Genomic DNA, 22,980 nt, shown 5'->3' with positions numbered 1-22,980 from the left:
CTCTGTGTCAAACCTGAACCCTTTCTCTTCACTGGCTTTAGGTGAAACCACTTCCTGCTCTCAAAGGAGGAAATCGGAAATATTTGGTGGAATACAAGAAGGAACACAGGTCAAACCCAAAGACTGCTCCGAGGCTTGTCCCCCCTACTGTAGCATCTCTCCTAATGACGATGGAGGCTCCCCAGCCCACTCCAGCAAAGAGGAAAGGGAGGAAGGGCATAGCTATAATGCCAAGGCACTTTGACACATCTTGTGATAAAGTGATCTGCTCTGCTAACAGCTTTTGTGTCAATGACTACACCTGGGGGGGCTCACGGTGCCATTGCGTCCTGGGCAAAGGTGGTGTGAGCTGCTCAGAAGGTAAGCCCTTGGTGGGAAGAAGAATGTGGTGGGGAGGTTGGCTCCAGTGGGACCCAGAGGGCAGTTTTGTGTGCCACACATGGTTCCTTCTAGCCCTTTTTTTCCTGAGATAAGCACCCTGTCCATGTATTCATAATTAAGTTAGCTGTCCAGGAAAAACGTAAGGCCACTTCCATTGCTTCTAGTTGAATAGCGCCCCTATTTCTATGTGTGCCGTACGTGTAGTATTTTTGGAGCAATTAATAAATAATCCTAACAACACCTTGGGGAGGCAGACCTTACTTGGATCACATCTCTACTGAGAAAGTGCTGCTGAAACATGGGCATGAAGTTAAGAAAGATGGTAATTGAGCCAACTTATATCACACAAATATCCAGCTAGAAGGCAGGTGTCAGTGGTCTTGAAATTATTGATTTCTTTTTTAGGGTAGCAAGTTAACAATCTCTAGTTTCTCTCTAAGAATTTCAGAAGCTCAAAGTTCCCAAGAATCAGAATCATAGGTGTCAAAAGTGGAGAAGATAATAAACTAGGTGTAACAGATTTGGAGGGTTTTCACTTAATGACCTCTAGGCAATGGCATATATTGATTTTTGCACTTGAACAAATAAGGAAATCGTATAGTATGCTTTTATGTTGTCTTTTTCTCTTTTTAGATATTGTTATACAGTATCCTCAGTTCTTTGGCCACTCCTATGTAACTTTTGAGCCTCTGAAGAACTCCTATCAGGCGTTTCAAATTACTCTTGAATTTAGGGTAAGAAGGATTAGTTGTTTGATGAATGCCTGTTGGGCAGACATCTTAGCTGGGCATTGGGCCATACCAAGTGGGGTGGGCTGGGAGTGCAGGAAGTGTGGAGGTATGTAGCAAAATAAATACGACACAGAGTCTGTCCTTAAACACGTTCACAGGGTAGCAAGAACGATGGGCACATTCATACGTTCAAGGGTGCAGTGAGTGGAGGGTGGGTTCTGTGTGTTACTGAACTACGGAAGTGGCTGACTGCCCAGTGAGAGCGTGTAGGTCCCAGCCCTGTGACTTATCACGGTGACTCTTCACAGACCGGAATCTCAGAGGCATAACGAATTCCCCATTCCAAAATCCCTCGTAAAGGGAGCTCACGTGTCTGCCATCCTTGCTATGACTGTAATCGAACAAATAGAAAAACTGCTCTATACATAGCCCTCGCATGTAGTGAGAGCCCTGGGGATGCTCTCTGACCTGAATTGACAACGAATCAGATCTCCGTGCAGGACTTCAGCTTAGAGTCATTCTTTTGGGCATCTCAGACAGCACAGCAAGGTTTGGTGATCTGGAAACAAGTCCCCTTTGAGGTCATGGTCACGGTGTTGAGTGTCCAAAAGATGATCCATCCCGGTCTAGGGCAGCCAACAAGGGTGAAAACAACCTAGTCTAGCAGCAGGGCAGATTTAATCAGCCTGTTCCCCTAACAGAAGGAAAGAAGCAAATGCGTACCCTTCTCCAAAGAGAGAGAAGTAAAAAGGAGTTAAAAAAAAAAAAAAAAGAATGTTCTTTGGTGAAAATAGAATTTGATGGACATGCAAACAGCCTCTCTGCCCGCAGTCTCTGTGCACATAATTTTCCTGAGGCTCTGCTGGTGGACCCACCAAACAAGGGAAGAGGAGGGCCGAGCCAGCTTTCCCTAAACTCGCTGCCATTCCTCACACCCTGTTTATATCGCTGCCCTCTGTTCACTGGAAAGAAACAGAGACTTGAGACCTGGGAGTTCACTGGAGTCCGTGTGCTCACCCCTTTGTAAATAGGGCCAGAGAGAACGCTCAGGTTCCACAGTCATTAAGTGTTTTCAGGTGGTGCTCAATTGTTCGTGTGGCTTTTGTTCGTACACTAGGCAGAGGCGGGGGATGGCTTACTGCTCTACTGTGGGGAGAATGACCACGGGAGGGGCGATTTCATGTCTCTGGCCATCATCCGACGCTCACTCCAATTCAGGTAACTCTCACCAAAACCCCCCGCGTTTGTTAATACCATCCGACATTATGTTTACATAATGTTTACAAGTGGGATGGGTCCCTGCGGTTAAAGGAACGATGTATATAAGGCAAGCCTGGAGAAATTTACTGAATAGTGGCATAGCAGGAATACGGGTCCACCTCGAAGCTTGAGTTCGGTCTGTTCATTCAACAGGAAATGCTTCTGGAGCCCCTGTGGTATACCAGGCACTGTTGTAGGTCTGGTGACTGCAACAGTGAGCCCAAGCAATCCAGTCCCTTCGCTCCCTGAGCTCAAGTAGATGTGATGGGAAGGAGGCTGGGATCTTCTTTTCTCCTGTGGCAAATAGGAATGATGGCCATGGAGAGCAGACAGGAACCTACAGCCTCCTGAGGGTTCCCAGAGGCTCAAAGCCCATTCTTGGCTCACCCCGCCCCGGGGCCGTGGACTGTTTGGGGCTCCTCCTCAGCCCTGGTCATTTCTCTCCCAATGTACTTTGGAAGCCGCCTTTAATCTGTGCGTAGTTTTCTGGGGCCAAGTTTTGTGGAGGTGCGAGGGTTTGAACCACCCTCATGGGGGTGTACACAGCACCTATCTGAGAATGACCAAGGAGGATCAGCCTTGTCTTTGTCCCTAGTGCACTGGTTAAGGTCCTAATGGCACCATTCCTCTGCCGCCTGACCTTCAGCAAGTGACTTAACCTCTCTGAGCCCGCAATTCCTCCCAGGACTCTTATAAGGACGAAATGAATGAATACACAAAAGTGCTCGGAGCAGTGCCTGGCTCATAGCAAGCACTCCAGAAGCATTGGCCGTTATTGTCTTTTGATTATTTCTGCCCCCAAATTAGGTTAAGCTGGAGAAGGCGGTAGAACATTCCACTTGGAGAAGACAGCGGGCCACCATTGCTTTGATTTGTGGGGGTCCGAGGCTGGGCCAGGGTCCGGGCAGCGGTTCTCACACTCATGCACACACTAACGTTCGGAGGATGCATAGCACTGGCGGGAGTTTATGGCAGCCACCCTCCAGCTCTGCATCTCCTGATTCCGCTACCCGCTCTAGATAAGCCTACTCGGCCAGGCGTCTCCACCCCATTCCTCTGCCCTGAGGATCATCGAGGAGATGCAGGAATCCATGAGAAGTAGCTGTGGTTAGTGCAAGTCCTGAGAAGGACGATGCTGGTCACGTGTCCTTCCCCACTGGCCATCTCAGGACCCACGGGGAAGTGGCATGGCGACCGTCTGGAAGTTGACAGGAAAGGGTCAGAATTCTAGACATCAAGCACAGTGACTACTAGCGGGTGCCCTGCGCCATAGGGAAGTTGGAGAAAGAAAACAAAAACGAGAATAAAGCAATCGTCTGGGAATGTTCCCCCTCCGCCCACACCCCCCAAGCAAAGCTGGGGCCTCCTGTGGAAACTGCGTTGCCTTTGGGCGCAGCTGAACACAGATGGCGGTGCTGGCCGGCTTGCCAAGATGAGTGTGAAGACTTGTGTTTTTTACATTTTATTAATATCACTGAGCCCATCATCTGGGAGTTGGGGAAAGTCCCCAGAGAAATACCTGAAAGCAGAATGACTCAAGTTCTAGTTTGCCGTACCTTGGATCCACTTGAAGCATCTGGCAGTCACTGGAGGCGGGAGGGAGGTCTTAGTTGCCCATCCTTTTCGAAGCTGCAGAGAAAATCAGGTTGGAGAAGAGAAGGCCTCACATTTGAAGGGTCTGTGGACAGATTAAAGCTGGCTGGACTGAGACTGGCCCAGAGAGCAGGCAAAGTATAGCTCTTCCGTGTGGACATTAAAGCAGTTCTCGATACTCATAAGCATATCCGAACAGGTTGACTCTCAAAGAAGCCATCGCCCCACAAATGCTGTCCGGGGGGTCAGAACACCGAATGAGCTGGTTGAGCAGAGGGCCTTTTTCTCCTTTCCCTCCCCACAGGTTTAACTGTGGAACCGGAGTTGCCATCATTATAAGTAAAAGCAAAATCAAACTAGGGGCCTGGCACACGGTCGCGCTCTACAGAGATGGGCCGAATGGGCTGCTGCAGGTGAACAATGGCACCCCGGTGTCAGGCCAGTCCCAGGTGAGTGTGAGCGCCCTCCATTAGCATCCCTGCCTCCCCCCCCAACCCCCTCCCCACTGAGAGCTGAGGCAGACGTGGCTGGACGCAGGCTCAGGGCACTCATCCATCCCACATCTACTGAGGAGAAGAGTTGAATTTGCAAGCATCATCACTGTGGGGGTGCAGAAACACACAGTTGGCCTTGTGCTCAGGGCCGTGTCCTCTTTCCACAAGGAGATCAAAGCCAGGGGAGAAGAAGGCCCGTATTGGAAGAATAGAAGCCATTATTAGTGCCAAACACAAAGCTTGCTTTTAAGGGAAGGGTGTTGCCATATGGCTTTAGAAAACAGTCCTGAAAATTTCCCTTGTTGAATCTGTAGGAATGATCCTTTCATCTACCATGTGGGGAGGGGGGGGGGGGATGATTACAGGAAGTGGTCAAATAATGTAACTGTTGGGCTACGCAGTAAATCACCTAGGTATTCACATATTGGTCATGCTCTGGGCAATTTTAGAGCCCTCTTTAGAATAAACAGTTTGGATTAGCAAGCTGCCAAGGAACCGAGTCTGTAATTATAATCAGGCAGGTGTCTGTATTCTCTGAGGAAAAATGTAGCAAGAAAGCCTTTGTGTATATGTGTGTGGTTTCCTCCCTGCCTGGACTTTTCCCTATTTTTTACTGGCAAGACATGTTATATAAAGGGCCATGCCTTGCTGATTCCCATTAATTTGGACCCCCATGGTTCCAAAGGAACAAGAATGCAAATTGAGTGACTATGAATCCAGTAAGGTCGCTTGTGCATATACGCATGTTATTTCTAAGGGAAAAAGGACAGGATAAATGAACTACAGAATCATATACATGCCAGGACAACAGCCCTAATATGATTACAATTAAGTCTGATGGGAATAAAGAAGCTTTGAACTTGGATCCCAAATACTAACCGTGAAAATAGGATGGAGAAGCTGTAATAGAAGCAATACATGTGAGAATGTCTTACAGTTTAAAGCAAGGAAATTCAATAAAGGTTAATAAACAGAGCCATATAGTAACAACAAGCTCAAGAAATAGTAAGTCACATTAATAGAGACATAGCATCCAGAAAAATGGAGGTGATAGTCCTATTATATTCTAGGAGCTATGTATATAGCCTCCTGTGCTCTAATGGTAACTCAGGTCCTCTAAGAGGCTTGCATTCAGATCTGTGATTGCACTCTAGGAGGACCACAGTCGAATTGGAGCATGTTTAAACAACAGTCATTGAAACAGGAAACTGACCTAAAATCCCTAGAATGATCAATGGAAGGAGCATTGTTTACTTTGGAGAGAAGAAGATGAAGGTGTGGATGGTGCCTTTTCATTATAGAGGGAGAGTTTGGGGGAAGAAGGACTTACTCTGTGGACCCCCAAGGTGAAGTGGGATGGGGAGATCCTAAGGAAGTGATTTTTATCTCCAGTTAATCACACAAAGGTATATAGAAGTGCAACAGAGGATCTCAGAGTCTGTTCCCTGTCCTTGGGGGTGTGCAGAAAATACATTACCAAAACCTTCTGGTGGGGACAAAAAAGGGCTCCAGGAGTCAAGGGAATATTAGACTGTATGAGTTTCGGTATCTTTTCCAATCCTGTGGGTCTATAATTTTAATGAATATAAGAATTAATTGCAAGAAACATGTAATTTTATGGTGACTCAGGGCAATGTTTGCCTCTACTACCAGGATTTGCTAGCAAGTTGAATAAACGGGACAATTGTGGAATGTTTGGTAAACTGTCTTGGGAGATAGTGACTTTGTCTTTTTGTTTTTGTTTGTTTGTTTTTTTAATTACTTATTTGTCAGAGTGAAAGGGAGAGAGAGAGAACAAGCACAAGCAGGGGGAGCTGTAGTCAGAGGGAGAAGCAGATTCTCCACGTAGCAAGGAGCCTGATGCGTGACTTGATCCCAGGACCCTGGGATCATGACCTGAACTGAGGACAGCTGCTTAACTCACTGAGCCACCCAGGTGCCCTGTGACTCTGTCTTAAATCAAGGTTTACAAAGTTCTTCAGGGTCTGGCTTCAGCCTGATTCTGTAGGGGAGCTCTGTAGTATAAGTTACACCTCAGAGTGATCCCAACCCAAAGCAAGGGAATTGGACTTTCACACTTTGGCACCCATCAAAAACTGCTAAGCGCTGTGCTGGGCATAGGCAAACTCCAGGGCACTTCCAGTTCTCTGACAGCAGGCAAAGCAGGCTCCAGAACTCAAAGCAACCCTCATTAGAGGAAGGTAAAGAAGGCCAACTTTTATCAGATGATTGTCTAGAATGTTGTGAGGGAGGCTCAGAGGAACCACTCACCCTACAATTCATGGAATGTTCCAGAAAAGGAAAAAGAAAAAGATTGAGTTGTCAGGCCCCTGCTGTGATCCTGGAGCAAGGAACGGAGTGAAAATGGGATCCAGAGTGAATTTTGAGGATCTTAATGAAATAAACCCATAGGGCACTCAATTCATCTAACGAAAGCAGTGTGCCCAGTGGCTGGCGAACAATCCTTAAAATTCTCTGTAAGTACTTTAAAGCTGCCTCGCTCATATTCAGTATACTAGTTATAAATCATTCTTATCTATTATAAAAGATAAAGTATGATTTAGATGTTCTATTTGTTGGCAACAAAAGTCTTAAAGATAAAGATTTTCTTTATTTCAGTGGCTTACATTCTGGGCTTTTTATAAATTCTGGCAACATGATTTTCCCAGCCCCGTTTAACCCAAATGAATAAGATATTTCCTTAATATATAAAAACAACAACAACAACAAAAACAAATGACAAGGGTACCTTAATTTTGTCCTACCTAATGTTCAGGTCTGTATTTTATAACCTCAAAACTTGCAATCCAGATTGTGGTTTTCTCTAAGATTAGAAATGTCCCTACCTAACTATAGATATACACATACACAAAAGTTGTATCCATGAGCAGATTTCAAAATATTTTGCAACACAACCTGTATGGCAATCCTGCCCTCTCCCCCGCCACACACAACTTCTCTTGCAGGACATAGTATATGGGAGACTAGGAGAATAAAAGGTAAGTGTTAGCCCACATATACACAAAATTAGCATTATCACCTTTTGAGACATGCAAGAACCCTATGATTCATCCAAGACACAGAGTAAGTTTGTGTCGGGACTGGAAAGAGAAAGTTTTTTTTGGATGTCCAGCATGGTGCCCTGCCTGTTGTGTTACTCTTGGCTCCGACCCACCTTCCCTTCCCTTCCCTTCCCTTCCAGGCATTCCAAAACCCCTTCTCAAAACAGAGCCCTTGGAGAGCTCACTAGGTCTCCTATAGTAACCATGGGTTTAATTTTCCAGGCAATATTGTAAACATAAACACAGATGGAAGAAAGCAGTGGGGCTGTAAACTACATCTTAACCATGCCCCTCATTAAAATCTGTTGTGTTTTGGCTTTCGATTTTGGTCAGTGAGTTACAGTGTTCATCTTTCTTAAAGGGCCAGTACAGTAAAATTACCTTCCGGACACCCCTCTATCTTGGTGGGGCTCCCAGCGTGTACTGGTTGGTCAGAGCAACAGGAACAAACAGAGGCTTTCAAGGCTGTGTACGATCGCTCACCGTTAATGGGATGAGAGTTGACATGAGGCGCTGGCCCCTAGGGAAGGCACTCAGTGGAGCTGACGTGGGTAAGTGGTTGCCCAGTGGACCTGGGTGCTCTTCTGGGATTGCCCTTCTGGTGTGGGTCAGGGATGTGAGCGGTTTCATGGACTGCAGCCATAGGCACCTGGTTAGCCCAGAGGTGGGCCCAAGGGGTGAGGTTGGTGCTTTGCAGACATGATGACTTGAGCCTGACCAGCAAGACGTGGTAAACAATATGGCACACCCAACCCTTGGTTGTGTCCTGCTGCCCTTGGCCTTCTCCATGAAGCCTGGCATGGTCTTAAAAACAGGAAGCAGTTCAGCCCTTTCACCCTTCCTCCTCAGTCCAGTGGAAAAGCCAGCACAATAATGCAAGAAGAACTTTCATAAGCCCTCTGCTTCCAGAGAAATGACCAAATTCTAATTCTTGACCACTGTGTCCAGTACTTTCTTATATGCCTTAACTCCTCACACTAGCTGTACGAGGTAGCGATTGTTACTATTATGCCTATTTTACGATTTATATTTTTACTTTATTTTTAAAGATTTTATTTATTTATTTGAAAAAAAGAGAGACAGAGATAGTGACAGAGGGAGAAGCAGGCTCCCCACTGAGCAGGGCGCCTGATGTGGGACTCCATCCCACCACCCTGGGATCATGACCTAAGCCGAAGGCAGATGCTCAACCAGTTGAGCCACCCAGGCACCCCTGTTGTGCCTATTTTATACATGAAGAAACTGGAGCTGAAAGTCAAATAAAACTTCTCCAAAAGAGTAGACAGAGTTACGACTGACTTTTTTTTTTCTATTTTCTTCTTTTTATTAAGACAATTTTTTCAGCAGTTCAAGGTTCACATAAAAAAGTGAGGGGCAGGTACAGAGAGTTCCCTTATACCACCCACCCCCACCTGCACGGCCTCCCCCATGACCACCATGCCCCTGGTTACACGCGGTGAGCACACACTGACACATCAGTATCACCCAAAGTCTGTAGTTCATGTTGTGGTTCACTCGTGGCATCATGCGTTCTGCGGGTTTGGACCAATGTATGATGTAAATCCACCATTCTGGTGTCATACAGAACATTTTTGCTGTTCTAAAGGCCCTCTGTGCTCTGCTCATTTATCTCTCTCCTCTCTCTCCCCACCCCCAACCTCTGGCAACCACTGATTTCTTTTTTTTTTTTCTTATACATTCTCAATGATTTTGCCTTTTCCAGAATGTCACATAGTTGGAGTCATATTGTAACTAGCTTTCTCAGACTGGCGTCTTTTGGTTAGTGATACGCATCCAAGTTTCATTCATGCCTTTTCTTCTTTTTTTTAAGATTTTATTTATTTATTTGACAGATAGATCACAAGCAGGCAGAGAGGTAGGCAGAGGTGGTGGGGCAGGGGAGGAAGCAGGCTCCCTGCTGAGCAGAGAGCCCGATGTGGGGCTCGATCCCAAGTCTAGGATCATGACCTGAGCCGAAGGCAGAAGCTTTAACCCACTGAGCCACCCAGGCACCCGTCATTCATGCCTTTTCCTGGCTTGATGGCTCATTTCTTTTTGTGCTGGGTGATATTTCATTGTCTATATGAACTATGGGCATGTCTGTCCTGCTCACTGAAGGGCATCTCGGTTGCCTCCGTGTTTTGACAATTATGAATAAAATTGCTCTAAACATCAGTGTGAAGCTTTCTTGGGTGGACATAAATTTTCAACTTTTTGTGGTAAATACCAAAAAGGAGTGTGATTGTTGGGTCACATAGTAAGAATATGTTTAGTTTTGTGAGAAGCTGCCAGACTGTCTTCCAGAGTAGCTGTCCCATTTTGTATTCCCACCTGGAATGTTTGAGAGTTCCTGTGGCTCCACAGTTTTGTTAGCGTTTGATGTCATCAGAGTTCCAGATTGTAACAAATGTGTGGTGGTATCTTCTTGTGATTTGCATTTCCTCGATGACCTATCATGTGGGGTATCTTTTCATATGTTTATTTACTACCTGTATATCTTCTTTGGTGAGGTGTTGGTTGAGGTCTTTGGCCCATTTTTTTAAAAAATCAGGTTATTTTCTTATGGTTGAACTTTAAGAGGTTTTTTTTTTTTTTTAATGTATTTTGGACTACAGTCCTTTTTCAGATATGTCTTTTGCAAATATTTTCTCCCAGTTTGTGGCTTATCCTCTCATTCTCTTGTCACTGCCTTTCATAGATTAGAAATATTTAATTTCAGTGAAATTGAGCTTAGCAGTTACTTCTTTCAAGAGTGGTAACTTTGGTGTTGTCTCTAAAAAGCCATTGCCTTACCCAAGGTCATCTAGGCTTTTGTCAACACTACCTTCTAGAAGTTTCACAGTCTTGTGTTTTACATTTAGGTCTGTGATCTCTTTGAGTTAATTTTTGTAAAGGGTGTAAGGTCTCTGTCTAGATTATTTCCTTTTTTTTTTCTTGCATGCGGATGTCCAATGGTTTCAGCATGATTTTTTGAAAAGACTAGGATTGTTTTTAAAGGAATAAGGACGTTTATTCCATTGCTGAGGGCAGATAGGTAATTCTAAATTTGGTTAACTCAGTGACTGTTTTAGTCTGCTAGGCCTGCCATAACAAAATACCACAGACCAGGTAGCTTTAATAACATTGTTTTATCACAGTTCTGGAAGCTGGAACTTCATGACGAAAGCACTGGCAAGTTTGGTTTCTCCCGAGGCCTCCCTCCTTGGTTTGCATTTGGCAATCTTTCCTTCACCGTGTCCTCCTGTGGCCTTGGTCAGTGCCCATATCCCTGGTGTCTCTCCCTCTTCTTATAGGACACTGCTCAGATCACCTTAATTACCTTCTCAAAGGTTCTGTCTCCAAATACACTCACACTGGGAATTAGGGCTTCAACCTATGAATTTTTTTTGTAACTTCCTTATAAGATTACTTTGTCCAGATGAGTTGTGGTGCATATAAGTACTAAGAACAAAGCCTTGCACATGGCAAACGTGTTGTAAATATTTCTTGCTATTAATATTATTATTAATATCCTGACTCCACCCATTAAGCAGGCTATAAGTTGTTTTTTCTCTCTTCATTGAACTAACAGGGAAACAGCCCTGAAAGACAGATCTGTAGCCTCCAGGCCGCGTGGTCATCTGATGGGTAGTTACACGACTTTGCGAAGTTGAGCAAGGACCAATTTCTGGCAGTGCTTTAAATTCTCATACAGTGTGAAACCAACCTCTCCATTGAGCCGATGGCACCAGGCGGGCCCACCTTGCTGGCTCTGGGCTCACCGGGAGCTACTACGGAATTCTTTGATGGCTGTGAGCCTTATGATGAACCTTAATGGCAGGCATCAGTCACATTGCCTTTTTTCATTTTCTTCCCATCTTTCACCCTGGCGTGCTGGAAAAGGGCTGCTTCCTCATACTCCATACTTGCTCTACTCGGAGTTAGTCCTTCAGAAATTCAAGTTCTTTTAAGTTAAATGCAGTGCCACCATGGGGAAGGCTGGGCTCCTACCAACAGCAGTGAATTTCTGGTGGGGATACAGGCTTCCAGAAGGAAGTAATGACAGTAGCAGACCCATGCTTCCTCTGTCTGGTTCCTCCAAGTTGGCACTGCTGTCTGCAACCCCGGCTTTTTCTCTGTCCCCCTCCCCCCTCACCTCAGCCTGCCTCCGCGCCTCGAGGGACCTTTCATTCCCCAAGCCCTCCCACCTCATCTCCTTCATTAGATTATTCCCAGTGACGGAACTCTCTTTAAACTCACGTTCTAGACTAGTCTGCGATCTCAGCAAATTTTGCATTCTCTGGCCTAGACTTTTCTTTTAGTATTTCTCCCCAACTTGTCCAACCTAAACCCGCAGCCCTCCTTTTTTCCAATCCTGTCTTGATCTTCACACCCTGCTGGGTCAGCATGACAAAGCCAGTTTCCCAAGTTACTTGAGACTCCAGAGGTCTGAGGGGTCCGTGGGTCTCTCCATGGGCTTGTCAGTCTTTTAGTCATTCTTTCCCTCAAGATACTTGCTTAAGCACCTGCTTAATGTCAATCGTGACTCTGGGTTCTGGGGATAAAGTAATGAACAAGAACCATAGGATCTGAGCTCAGCCCTCACGTAGCTGCCACAAGGAGAGACCAGATTGATCAAACAACCAAACGAGTAAATGTAAAATGACATTTGGGTGTAAGTGTTACAAAGGAGGAGTAGCAACACAATAATAGCATGTAATAAGGGAATTGTATGAGCAGGAGGTCCAGGAAAGCTTTCTGAGGATATAATGCAAAGTTGCTATCTGAAGCATTTTTCTTTTACAGCAGATAAGAGAGGGAAGAACATTCCGGGCAGAGGAAATGACTTGTCCCAGTGGGAGTACGAGGGGGAGGTGGGTACCGGGATGTAGTCTGTGTTTTGAAAAGATCCCTCTGGCTGCAGACAGCTTATTGGAAGCAGTATTCAGGACGCACGTTGAACTGGCCACCTTCCTGTCTCCCATGCGATCGTAACTTTGGGGGTAGAAACAGGGATTCTGGAAGGCACGTGCTGAGGTATTAGGGAGCCCCCTCACCCCTCACCCCTCCCTGCCCTAGACAAAGGAGTGGATGGTTCAGGCCAGGTCATACATTAGACATGGCTTCAGTCCCTACCTCATTGCCTCCACTTTGAACCCCCAGGGTGGTAGCACTTAAGGTAACAGGGACACATGAACAAGAACACTTTTAGTAGAAATGCCTTGTTGGCATGGCGGGATTGAAACACACTCTTGTGGGAATAAGAGAGAGATGAGTTAAAGCAGAGACAGCTCATATATCCTCGTCAGTGGTCCTAAACTTGTCCAACAATTTACTATTGATTAACTGTGTCCACCATGTTTTGGAGATTCTGTGGCTCTTCATAAAGAACAAGCCAAAATCAAATTAAAACGAAGGTACGTTCCACTTACCCTGAACTTGTGCAGCGATACCAGGGAAAAGGAGTGGAAGGGAACTGTATTTATCCGGAGCCCAGAGCTGTTGGCATGCTCAGGGCCGTCATCTCGGCCTGGCTCCCATGATGGATCGGTTTGGTAATTCCTCTTCTGTATTTAGGGGAATGCAGCAGCGGGCTCTGTGATGAGGCTTTGTGTATCAACGGTGGCACCTGCACGGCCGTCAAAGCCGACTCCTACATTTGCCTCTGTCCCCTTGGATTTAAAGGGCGACACTGTGAAGACGGTGAGAAAGAAGCAACTTGACTGTGATCTCTGCACGGTTAATTCATGTTGATGTAATTTTTCATCAGTGTGCTTTTAGCAAGGTCCCACACATTTTTATGGGATTAAAATTGATGCATTGTTGGGAGACAAAGGAGAATCTTTTTTTTAACAATTTTATTTATTTATTTAAGAGAGTGCATGCATGAAGTGGGGGTTGGGGGAGAGGCAGAGGGAGAAACAGACTCCCCGCTGAGCAGGGAGCCCTACACGGGGCTCAATCCCAGGACCCTGGGATCATGACCTGAGCCGGAGTCAGATGCTCAACGAACTGGGCCACCGTTTTTATAAGGTTGTTGTATCTTTGAGTGTTGATGGGTCAAACCAACCAAGGATATATTCATTTGAAGATACTCTTGGGCCAGGCTTTGGTGAGCTCCTTTTGGTCCCCCAAAAACTTAGAAAAACCTCTGTGCATATGGTCCATATCAGACCACGAGTTTGCAGCTCGTGCTCCTTAAAATGGCTGACAGTTTCAGAGAAAAGACTGGGAAGTGAGACGTAGAATCATTAACAACGGATAGGATGAAAGTCATCTTGATTCTCTGTCTTTGTACTGTTCTAGTGAATTTTTCCACCCCCAATACCAAGGTCCCGGTACCTGTAGATGCCAACATGTGTGTATATATGCACGCGCATACACAAACACACATATAATAATGGAAAATTTTAAAGATTTTTAAAAGATTTTGGAGCACCATGCAGAGTTGAACATGTTTTAATTTTTTACCAGTGGTTTAAATTTGGACCTAAGACACCATCCTGGGAGAAAATCTTTTGAACACAGTATAATCTCAAATCTCATTTCACCTAGAAGAGGGCCTATGGTTTCCAGTAAACCAGAGCTGCTACGTATCATCTCATATTTTGTAGCGTAACAGAATAAAGGGTGATCCTTGCTCACATCACACATCGCTGCAGGTCGGTGGCGGGGAGAGGGGGAGGGTCGCACCCTCTGCTCCTGGCAGTCCTTCGGGGATGCAGGCTCCTGCCTTCCAGAGGCTCTGCTGGGAGCTTTAGAATCCACCTCCCACCGCCTCCCCTTCCTGCATTCAGCCAGCAGGTGAGGGAAGAGGGCTTGTGGAGGATGGAGGGAAGTTTTAGGGGCCGGACGTGGGGTGCTGTGTGGTACTCCTACCCACATTCTACTGACCGGAATTCGGTTATCCCGGCCAGCTAACTCAGGGCCACTGGGAAATGCAGCTTTGCTCTCTACGCAGGAAGACAATAACGTGGCTAGTCCTGCACCAGAGGGATTTCTAATGACATGCTTCTTTCCTCAGCTTTTACCCTGATCATTCCGCAATTCAAAGAGTCGCTGAGGTCGTACGCCACAACCCCCTGGCCCCTGGGGCCTCGGCATTACCTCTCCTTCACGGAGTTCGAGATCACGTTTCGGCCGGACTCAGGGGACGGCGTCCTGCTGTACAGCTACGACAAAGCCAGCAAAGACTTCCTGTCTATCAACATGGCAGGGGGCCACGTGGAGTTCCGCTTCGACTGTGGCTCTGGGACCGGTGTTCTCAGGTAAGGGCTGCAACCTTCACGCCCCCCCACCCCCAGACCCAAACGCTACACAGCGGTCACACTTTGGGAAAAGACGACTTTGTCCTGATAGCTGGCACTCTTCTGTCTTCCCTCCACAGTTACCTTTTCTGAAATTTGTTCTGGTGTTTACAGATAACATGCTTCCTTGTGGCTCAAGCTTTCCTCCTGGCAAGACTTCCTTTTCTCCAGTAATTCCCCGGCAGGGAGCAACTCTGTGTGTCTGTCTGTGGCAGGCAGGCTGGCTTCGGCCGGGGTCCCCTGCCTTCCTTTCCTACGGTGCCATCAGGAGAAACGGGAGGAAGTGTAATTCACTGGCACGCGCTCGGGGCATCCCTGGGTGGGCGCTCAGCAAATAGATGACACCCAGCAAAGAAGTGTCAACGGACATGGAACAGAAATGTCCTTGGTGACCTCGCTTTCCATGCTTACTGTCCTCTTACACCGTATCTTCAATGGTAACCAGCTACTAGCGAGTCTCTTACCACTCTCCACGAAGAGCCAGGCACGGAGTCATCTGTCGCAGAGCCCTGTCCCTGAGCACGGTGCTTCAGAAGGCTGTGTGATGAGTGGTTTCAATAGCGTGGCAGTGACTAGTTGCTTCTTAAATACTTGCTGGCAGCGGCAGAATTGGCTCCGAGTCATCAAACCTGTCCTCCTGGTATCCCGCTTGTACTATTAATTTATTAGCAGATCAATTGTTCCCATCCAGTGTGTCGCTATTTTGATGACTTCCCTAGCCTGTGGATGGTAAAGGCCCATCCACAGGCTAGGGAAGTTCTTCTTACTTGTTTGTGTCTCCCCCTTCTTACCGGCTTGCTCCCACGGTAGTTTTTACCTTCAAGCCAGAAGCCTGCTCATCAAAGGCAGACATGGTTCTTGTTCCTATGTTTGGCGAATTGTCTTTTGAAACTCACTACAGTGTTTTGTTCAATGATGCCCCGCAGCAGGAAATCAGTCGGTGGTGGTTGTTTTAAAGGAAATCGCGGGCTGCGTTCCATCGTAATTCCTACTGCTAGACTATCACTTTTAGGAAGACCGTGCAGGAGAGATGTTATAACCTTACATCGCCCTTAAATGCTGGCCATTTTGGCCATCATGGCTGATGAGAAATGCTTACGGCATTAGGTTCCAACAGTTCTTAAAAAGGACTACATTTTTGTACCTCTGGTTATGCAAAAATGTCCTAGGTCTCAAGACAACTTTGGTGAGTATTTAATTGATTCAATTTACATATGATTATGCAAAACAGTCTAAGCAATTCCAGTAGAACTGTTTGTCAAGTTGAGAGGGGAAGACACCTTGAATATCACCTTGTGTTTTCACATGGCTTCCTCCTGGACATGGAGTGACCGAAAGTGTGCGCAGAGGGTTGGGTTCATCGGCCCTCCTCCTGGATGGATGCCTCTCCACCCCACACCTCTGCAGTGACCGCTCCAGCTGTGAGGTCACAGACTCAAGGACCTGAGTGTCCAGCATCTCTCTCTTTCATAATTCTGTGCCTCTTTGAGACAAGAGGAGGTTTTAGTTTTTTGTTTTGTTTTATTTTGTTACTGTGAGTTACTGTCTTCTTGGCTGTCAGGAAAGCACCCAGGAAAAGGATTCTGCATATTGGTTGTGACAAAAGGAAGCAAGTGCTCAGAGTGTTCAAGGGGCAGAACACCCTCTGTCCCATTCCCTCTCCAGTGTAAGCTGACAGCAGTGATTACTGTGGTGTTTCAGGCGCTCCTTTGCAAGATATTTATTTTGAAAACCATTTCAAAGACTTCCTGCTTGATTAGTGACATTCGCTGAACCCCTAACCACAGGAAGCTGTGGAACTGGCCAAATCATTTTAACTTTAGGAAAAGGAAAAGGTAGTCATGTTCATTATGAACTTGATTCAAAAATCAAGGCAATTGCAATGAGTTTGTGATGCCTGGGATCGATACCGGCATGCTGAGGAAGGCAGGTATTGACAGGGAGTGACCTCTGCAGGACGAGAACGCCACCAAGGCGCTGTGACTTATCACGGAGATGGGGCTGCTGTAAGAGTGCCTCTGGTTTCTTTATTGCACATCGATTTAGCCAAGGTGATTAAATTCTAATTGCTAAGGACAAATCACAAAAGCATTTGCCAGAGCAAAAAAAATCAAGTGAGGGGGTGGAGACCTTTCGATAATTGTGCCCATTGGTATTCCTGACAGTTTTCTAAAGATGATCCGGGATCAAAAAATAATTGGGAGGTTCAGTGAAGGCTAGGAACTAGACATCATTAGAAATATAAATGCAATAATTATACTCTTCTTGCATACCTCACTATCCAAAGTAATGTGTAAAACTCCCGTCAGTAACATTTAAACTTCAAGCATTTCTACCTTGAATTAGTAATTGAATTTTTAAAGTACCTTTAATCCTTTTCACAATATCAGATAATATGGAATCCTCCACCCCAACATTTTTGTGAGAAATTTCAAACATATAGTAAATTGGAAGAATTATACAGTAAACGTCTTTGTACCTCTCATTTGCCATCTATAATTAATATTTTGCTATATTTGCTTTGTCACATGCGTAGCTATCCTTATATCCATCTATCTGTCCAATCATCCATCCATCTTTCCATTCTATTTTTTATGCATTTCAAAGGATGCTGCAAACATCAGTACAACAGAGAATCTGTGTTTTACACCGCTTTCAAAGCTTGTGTGCAACTGTGATCACATCTCACCCTCTTGTCACCTCTCATTTAGAAAACCAGGTCATCTGACCCACATTTCAGGCTTGTTGTAACGAATAAATAAAATAATAATTGCAATGTTCCTACTGTAAAGGGGTCCGAGCTCCGATAGATGGAACTCGCCCGCTGTGCTTACTAAACAGGAATGATTTTCTTTGGACTGAATGAAATGAGGCATCTGAGGTTGGCCTCAGTTGCATCCGGGAGGAGTCATGAGCAGGATCTGTAATACCAAGGATGCTAACCCACACTCAAGTTTCCTTCCTTCAACAGGAGTGAAGACCCCCTCACCCTGGGCCACTGGCACGAGCTGCGCGTGTCTCGCACAGGAAAGAATGGGATCTTGCAAGTGGATAAGCAGAAGGTAGTGGAAGCAATGGCAAAGGTAAGAAGGATATGCTTTACTGGGAACTGGGGTAGTGTTTTCTTCCTCTCCTGGTGGGAAGAGCAGCAGCGTAGTGGGTTAAGTACACGGACCCCAGTGCCAGGCTGGCTCGCTGAACACCCAAGCTCCCTGCTGGGCAGGTTTCTTCACTTTTCTATTCCTCCGCTGTGAATGGGGGAATGATATGGGAGGTCTCTTAGGTTGTTGCAAGGACTGAGTGAGCGACTATAAGTATGGCATTTACAAAATTGCTTGCCACCCCCACCCCAACCGCCAATCCCTGCCATTGTTCGAGTCAGTGTCTGATAGTCAGGACACAGACTTGGAGGGTGGGCCAGCGGGGTGCAGGTCATACACCTGACCCTAGGCTCCTGGGTTCCAGACCTAGTTCCATTCTGTCAACTCACATGGGTCATTTGACCTCCAAGTTTGTGTTTTCTCATCTATAAAATGGAGATAATGGTGATGATAATAGGGCCTAATTCACAGAGCTGTGCAAAGGAGAATAACTATATATGTAAAACACAGTAGTACTAACGCACGGTCAACACTATGCAGCTTGACTTATTTATTAATAGAGTACTCTTGTGACCTCAAGAACCAGAATTTCTACTCGTTTATAACCTTCATCCATGATTTTATTTCCAAGGTCATGTCCAAAGAAAATAACATTTTTAAGAAGAGATAAGGGAGGTTTATTTTAAATTATAACCTACCAGGATTCTTTATACACAAAACATTTAGTCCCCCCAAAACAGAGGGGACTTTGGATTTTCTACTATTTTAATTCCCAACAATCTTTGTTCTGAACATCACCAGATTTAAAGAGGCTATTAATGAATGGGGATATTCTGATAAGAAAATGGATTGGTAGAAAAAAGAAAAGGAAGGAAAAGAGACTTTTGGTGAGGAAAGAGGTATTGGATAGAAGAAGAAAAAAGGAAGGACACATATATGTCCAGAGGCCAGCATTAGGGATGGCAGTGTGAGAGGTCCTGTCAGAACCAAGGACCTCCTCATGATTAGAAGAATCCCAAACTGGGTTCTGCTTTAAGAGGTGAGGACCCTTCAGACCTACAAAATGTTCTATATGTATTTGGGAAGGAAGGAAAGAAGGAGAGAGAAGGAAGGAAAACAGGGCGGAGGGGAGGGAGGGATGGATGGAGGGAAGGAGGGAGATGGATTGTGAAGGGAGAACAGGAGTCACTTCTGATATGATCCAGAAAATTCTAACAGTTGAATTTAGTCCAAGATAGAAGTAGAAATTCGTAGCTGTAGACTTGACTGTATGTTGAGTTAATATAAATTCAAAAAAGCACTGTATCTCTGTAGGCCTTAGTCACAAACATTTGTACTACAGGAACAAAAGTTCAGAATGGGGATATTTGTAGATAGTGGGGTCAAGGCCTTTGGTTACAAATAAAGAACTCTTCAGGACATGGTATTTACCATTGGTATTCTACAGCAAAAAGACAACACAAAGGTAAAAATCATACCTCACAGTTTCTATTGCTACCATATTAGAGAGTGAGAATTAAACCAGTATGGTGGAACCTGTGTCTCCCTGTTGGCTTTTGGACCAGACAGAGCCTGGAGTGCAGCTCCCACCTGGAAAGCGATGTAAACATGAGGGTAAAGTGTAGCTATCCTGGGTGCATGTGCGGTGGTTTTATCTTTTGTTTTGAGGCAGCTCTGAGGCAGGTATAGAAGTCCCCATGCTTGATCTCAGTGAGCTGAGCCTTAATCACATCTTCCCCCTAGGGCTTTCTGTTCCCCAGCTGCCCATACCATGTCCAAAGGCATGGCTGACCCTTTTGGTGATAGAGCAGTGGTATTAGGAATAGTGGTCCTAGAGCTTAGAGATGGGTGGGATTAGAGAACACTGCTGAGGGTCAACCCAGGATGTCGGCCCCTAAGTGTCCACACTAAAGCCGGACTGAGCCCTGGGTCGCCCAGCTGAGAAATACCAACTGTCCAGGGTTGAGTCCATGCCCAACTTCAGGGCTCTAGAAACCCCAACCGGCGGCTTCGCTCAGGTTTCCCATCCACCTCCAGCTAACCAGAGTGGCAGATCAGACACGAAGCCTCATTTTGGTGGGGTCTATTTGCTTTTCTCTTGCAGTTTCCCGTGGGTGGGGCAGCTGCAGCCCGGCCTCTTGTCCATGGGGTGGGGGTGAGGGTTTTGCTGAGCAACGGGAAGGAAGCAGCTCTCACCCCTTGAGGCTGGTCCTGATCCCTAAATACAACTGTAGCTCAAAGGTTCTTCAAAACAGCCTGTTTCTCTGAAATCCCTCTGACCCTACAGCCTTCCTCCTCTCCTCTTATTATCTGACTTGAACTTTTGGGTAGGAGTTAAGACAAGACAGTGATGGGTGCCTGTGGATGTGTGGTGACAGCTGCTGCCTGGGGCAGTGTTCTAGGCAGCCGCTAGAATTCCAGAAAGCCCTTTGGCTTCTTTGATGAGCACGGCCTCCTGCCAACCCTGGGCCAGTTAAATAGGAACCCCGAAGCTGCCGAAGGTTATTGACTGAAGGCGGTGCTGTCTGCACCCCAATCAAGACCTCTCTGCCATTACCTGGCTGGACCCCACCACTGTGAGCTCCCCCTGAGATGGTGCCCCTTCCTCTCTGCCCTCCCTGTCTCCCCTTCCCTACTCGGACCTGACGCCACATCCATTCTCCTCCCTCTGGCCAGTGATCTGCCTAAAACACAGATAGGACTATTTTCTCTCAGCTGCTTTTTGGGTACAGAGCAAATGTCTATGCACGCAGTGTCTGATCCCTCCCTGCCTCTGTTCTATACCTACTGTTTCCCCTTAAGCCCTGACTTTGTCTGGTTTCTACAATTCTGACTCTTCTTCGACCACCTCCACCTCCCCAACTCTCCGGGTCCAGACTAGGGTATGGGACAACCTCCTCCCAGCAAGTACTTCCAGACTCACCAGAACTGTACTTGCTGAGCCAGTCCCACCTGCCCATGGAAGCCTCTGGAGGGCAGGAACTGGGTCTTCCTCGTTCCCTCTTGTCTGGCCAGCATTTAGTGCCTGGGACACAGAAATGCCCAATAATACTGATTAAATCAATGACTAGATGATGCTACTATCTATATTTCCTTTCCCCATAAGTCGGAGGCAACCTGACTTACGTTACCTAAAGAGTGCTCATCCCAGAGATCTCAGATTTCAATGTGTCTCCCTTTGTTGGAACATTTTAACTTTTTGCTTACAGCTCTTATCTGGAGGAATTTGGACACTAACTATGACACACAGTTTGTTGTCCAGCCCACGCCTGAGAGTTTAGGCTGGGACAGAACCAGTAACAGGGAAAGCCTCTGGGGTTGACATGGGACGTTTTCTCAGAATGTGGACAACAGAAGAATTTCTCTGCCCTTTGTAGTTGATAAGGAATGCCTCCCACCCACCACGCCTGCCTTTTCTCTTGGCCTCCAGCGGTTCTGTCTTGACCACTGTGCATGTAACAATAGCTGGTCACACAGGAATGCTGATTATGCATCCAGCTGGGGGCAAAGTGCTAAGGAAGCAGATCTCAGCCTTCAAGAGAGGCTGGACTGTGCTCATGGCAATCACAAACGCCTCCAAAATATCAAAAGCTACCATAAGGACTTATTTCTCGCTTGCATATCCATCCATGGTCAGGTGCAGCTTTTTGTAAAAAAAAAAAAAAAAAAAAAAAAAAAGATTGTATTTATTTATTTGAGGTGGTGGGGAGGATGGGGGGCAGACGGAAAGAATCTCAAGCAGACTCCCCAGTGAGCGCGGAGCCTGAGGCGGGACCCTGAGATCATAACCTGAGCCAAAACCAAGAGTCAGAGGCTTAATCAGCTGAGACCCCCAGGCATCCCTGGTCAGGTGCAGCTTGAATCGGGCACCCAGGCTGAGAGTCACCGTGAGCTACTTTCTGGCTTGGAAAGCTTCTGCGAAGATGTGATTCATTTCTCTGCTGCCCGAGTTTTATTGCCTGGAGCCAGCTTCCTGGCCCCATCAAGATCAGCAGTTTGGAGCTGGTCTTCCTGCAGGGAGGGGGGTGCTTTTGGAGAAGCGCTGACTACAGGTGGGCAGTCATGCAGCCCACCACACGCACTGTGACAGCTCTTGGCGGTAGACATTAGGGTTCCCATTTTATAGATGTCAAAACAGAGTCTCGGACAGGTTACTGCACTTACAGACGTTCCAACAGTGGGGGTAAGCAGCAATGCCTGCCAATGCGGAAGTCCGGGCCAGCCTGCTGGGCTGCGTCCCCAGGGTGTCTGTACCCATTGGTCGCCTTGACTACCTTTTCCGAAGCTATGTCGTGTTTCGTGTCTCCTCTGTTGGCAGGGAGGCTTCACGCAGATTAAGTGCAACACGGACATTTTTATCGGCGGAGTCCCGAATTACGATGATGTGAAGAAGAACTCAGGCATCCTGAAGCCATTTAGTGGAAGCATCCAGAAGGTACTGGCTTCACTTACGCATGTTTGTTGTGTGGCCTTGTCTGCAGATGATGGGATAGAGAACTGTGATCCCTGTAATCCAATGCCTCCAAAAAAGAAGCTTGGGGAAAGTTTTAAGGTTTTCTTTCTTAATGCTAGCCACAGAGCTCTCCAGTCCTACTTTCTGATAAGGTCTGCTCCCAGGCCTCTGTCCAGCAGACATTCCATGAACGCAGCTCAGTGAAGACGGATCCTTACAGCCAATCCACGGAAGGATCCGGGCAGTGGCTGAGGGAGGGAGCAGGCGTCAGGTGGCTGCCGGTGCTTCTACCGAAGGGAAGGAGGCGAAGGGGGTCTCCTAGCCAGTCTTGGCTCTGTGCTTCTCTTTGGGGTTACTCTGTGGTCTGCTCAAGAGCCAACCCCCAGTCCCACCTCCATGCCCACTGCCACCCCTATAAGTTAGCAATTGTTCACCCATCACGTAACCCAGCCCCTAAGAGCATAGATGAAGAAGTCCTTCCGTAGAAGGTTCAGCAGAAACAGTCCTTCAGCTAATTAAAGCTATAGGGCACTGACCCTACTCATATCTGTCTGTTATTCCTTCTCTTGGGGCTGCCCATGACCTCTCTGGTTATGATAACATGTTTTGTCTGTAACAG

At 46.5% G+C, this 22,980-nt stretch overlaps 1 protein-coding gene across 2 annotated transcripts in view; it reads left to right on the top strand.

Annotated features, from left to right (window-relative positions):
• Positions 1-22,980, top strand: part of EGFLAM (EGF like, fibronectin type III and laminin G domains) — a 177,645-nt gene that overhangs the window by 129,531 nt on the left and 25,134 nt on the right. For both annotated transcript variants that reach the window (XM_046001092.1, XM_046001091.1), the window contains exons 9-17: positions 42-360; positions 1,015-1,115; positions 2,230-2,330; positions 4,270-4,414; positions 7,883-8,072; positions 13,078-13,203; positions 14,525-14,768; positions 17,779-17,890; positions 22,227-22,343. In XM_046001092.1, the coding sequence (XP_045857048.1) occupies positions 42-360; positions 1,015-1,115; positions 2,230-2,330; positions 4,270-4,414; positions 7,883-8,072; positions 13,078-13,203; positions 14,525-14,768; positions 17,779-17,890; positions 22,227-22,343 (1,455 nt within the window). The remainder of the gene's footprint in view (positions 1-41; positions 361-1,014; positions 1,116-2,229; positions 2,331-4,269; positions 4,415-7,882; positions 8,073-13,077; positions 13,204-14,524; positions 14,769-17,778; positions 17,891-22,226; positions 22,344-22,980) is intronic.

Source organism: Meles meles, chromosome 3, assembly GCF_922984935.1.
Source record: "Meles meles chromosome 3, mMelMel3.1 paternal haplotype, whole genome shotgun sequence".
Taxonomy (NCBI): domain Eukaryota; kingdom Metazoa; phylum Chordata; class Mammalia; order Carnivora; family Mustelidae; genus Meles; species Meles meles.
This window is presented reverse-complemented; position numbering and strand designations above follow the sequence as displayed.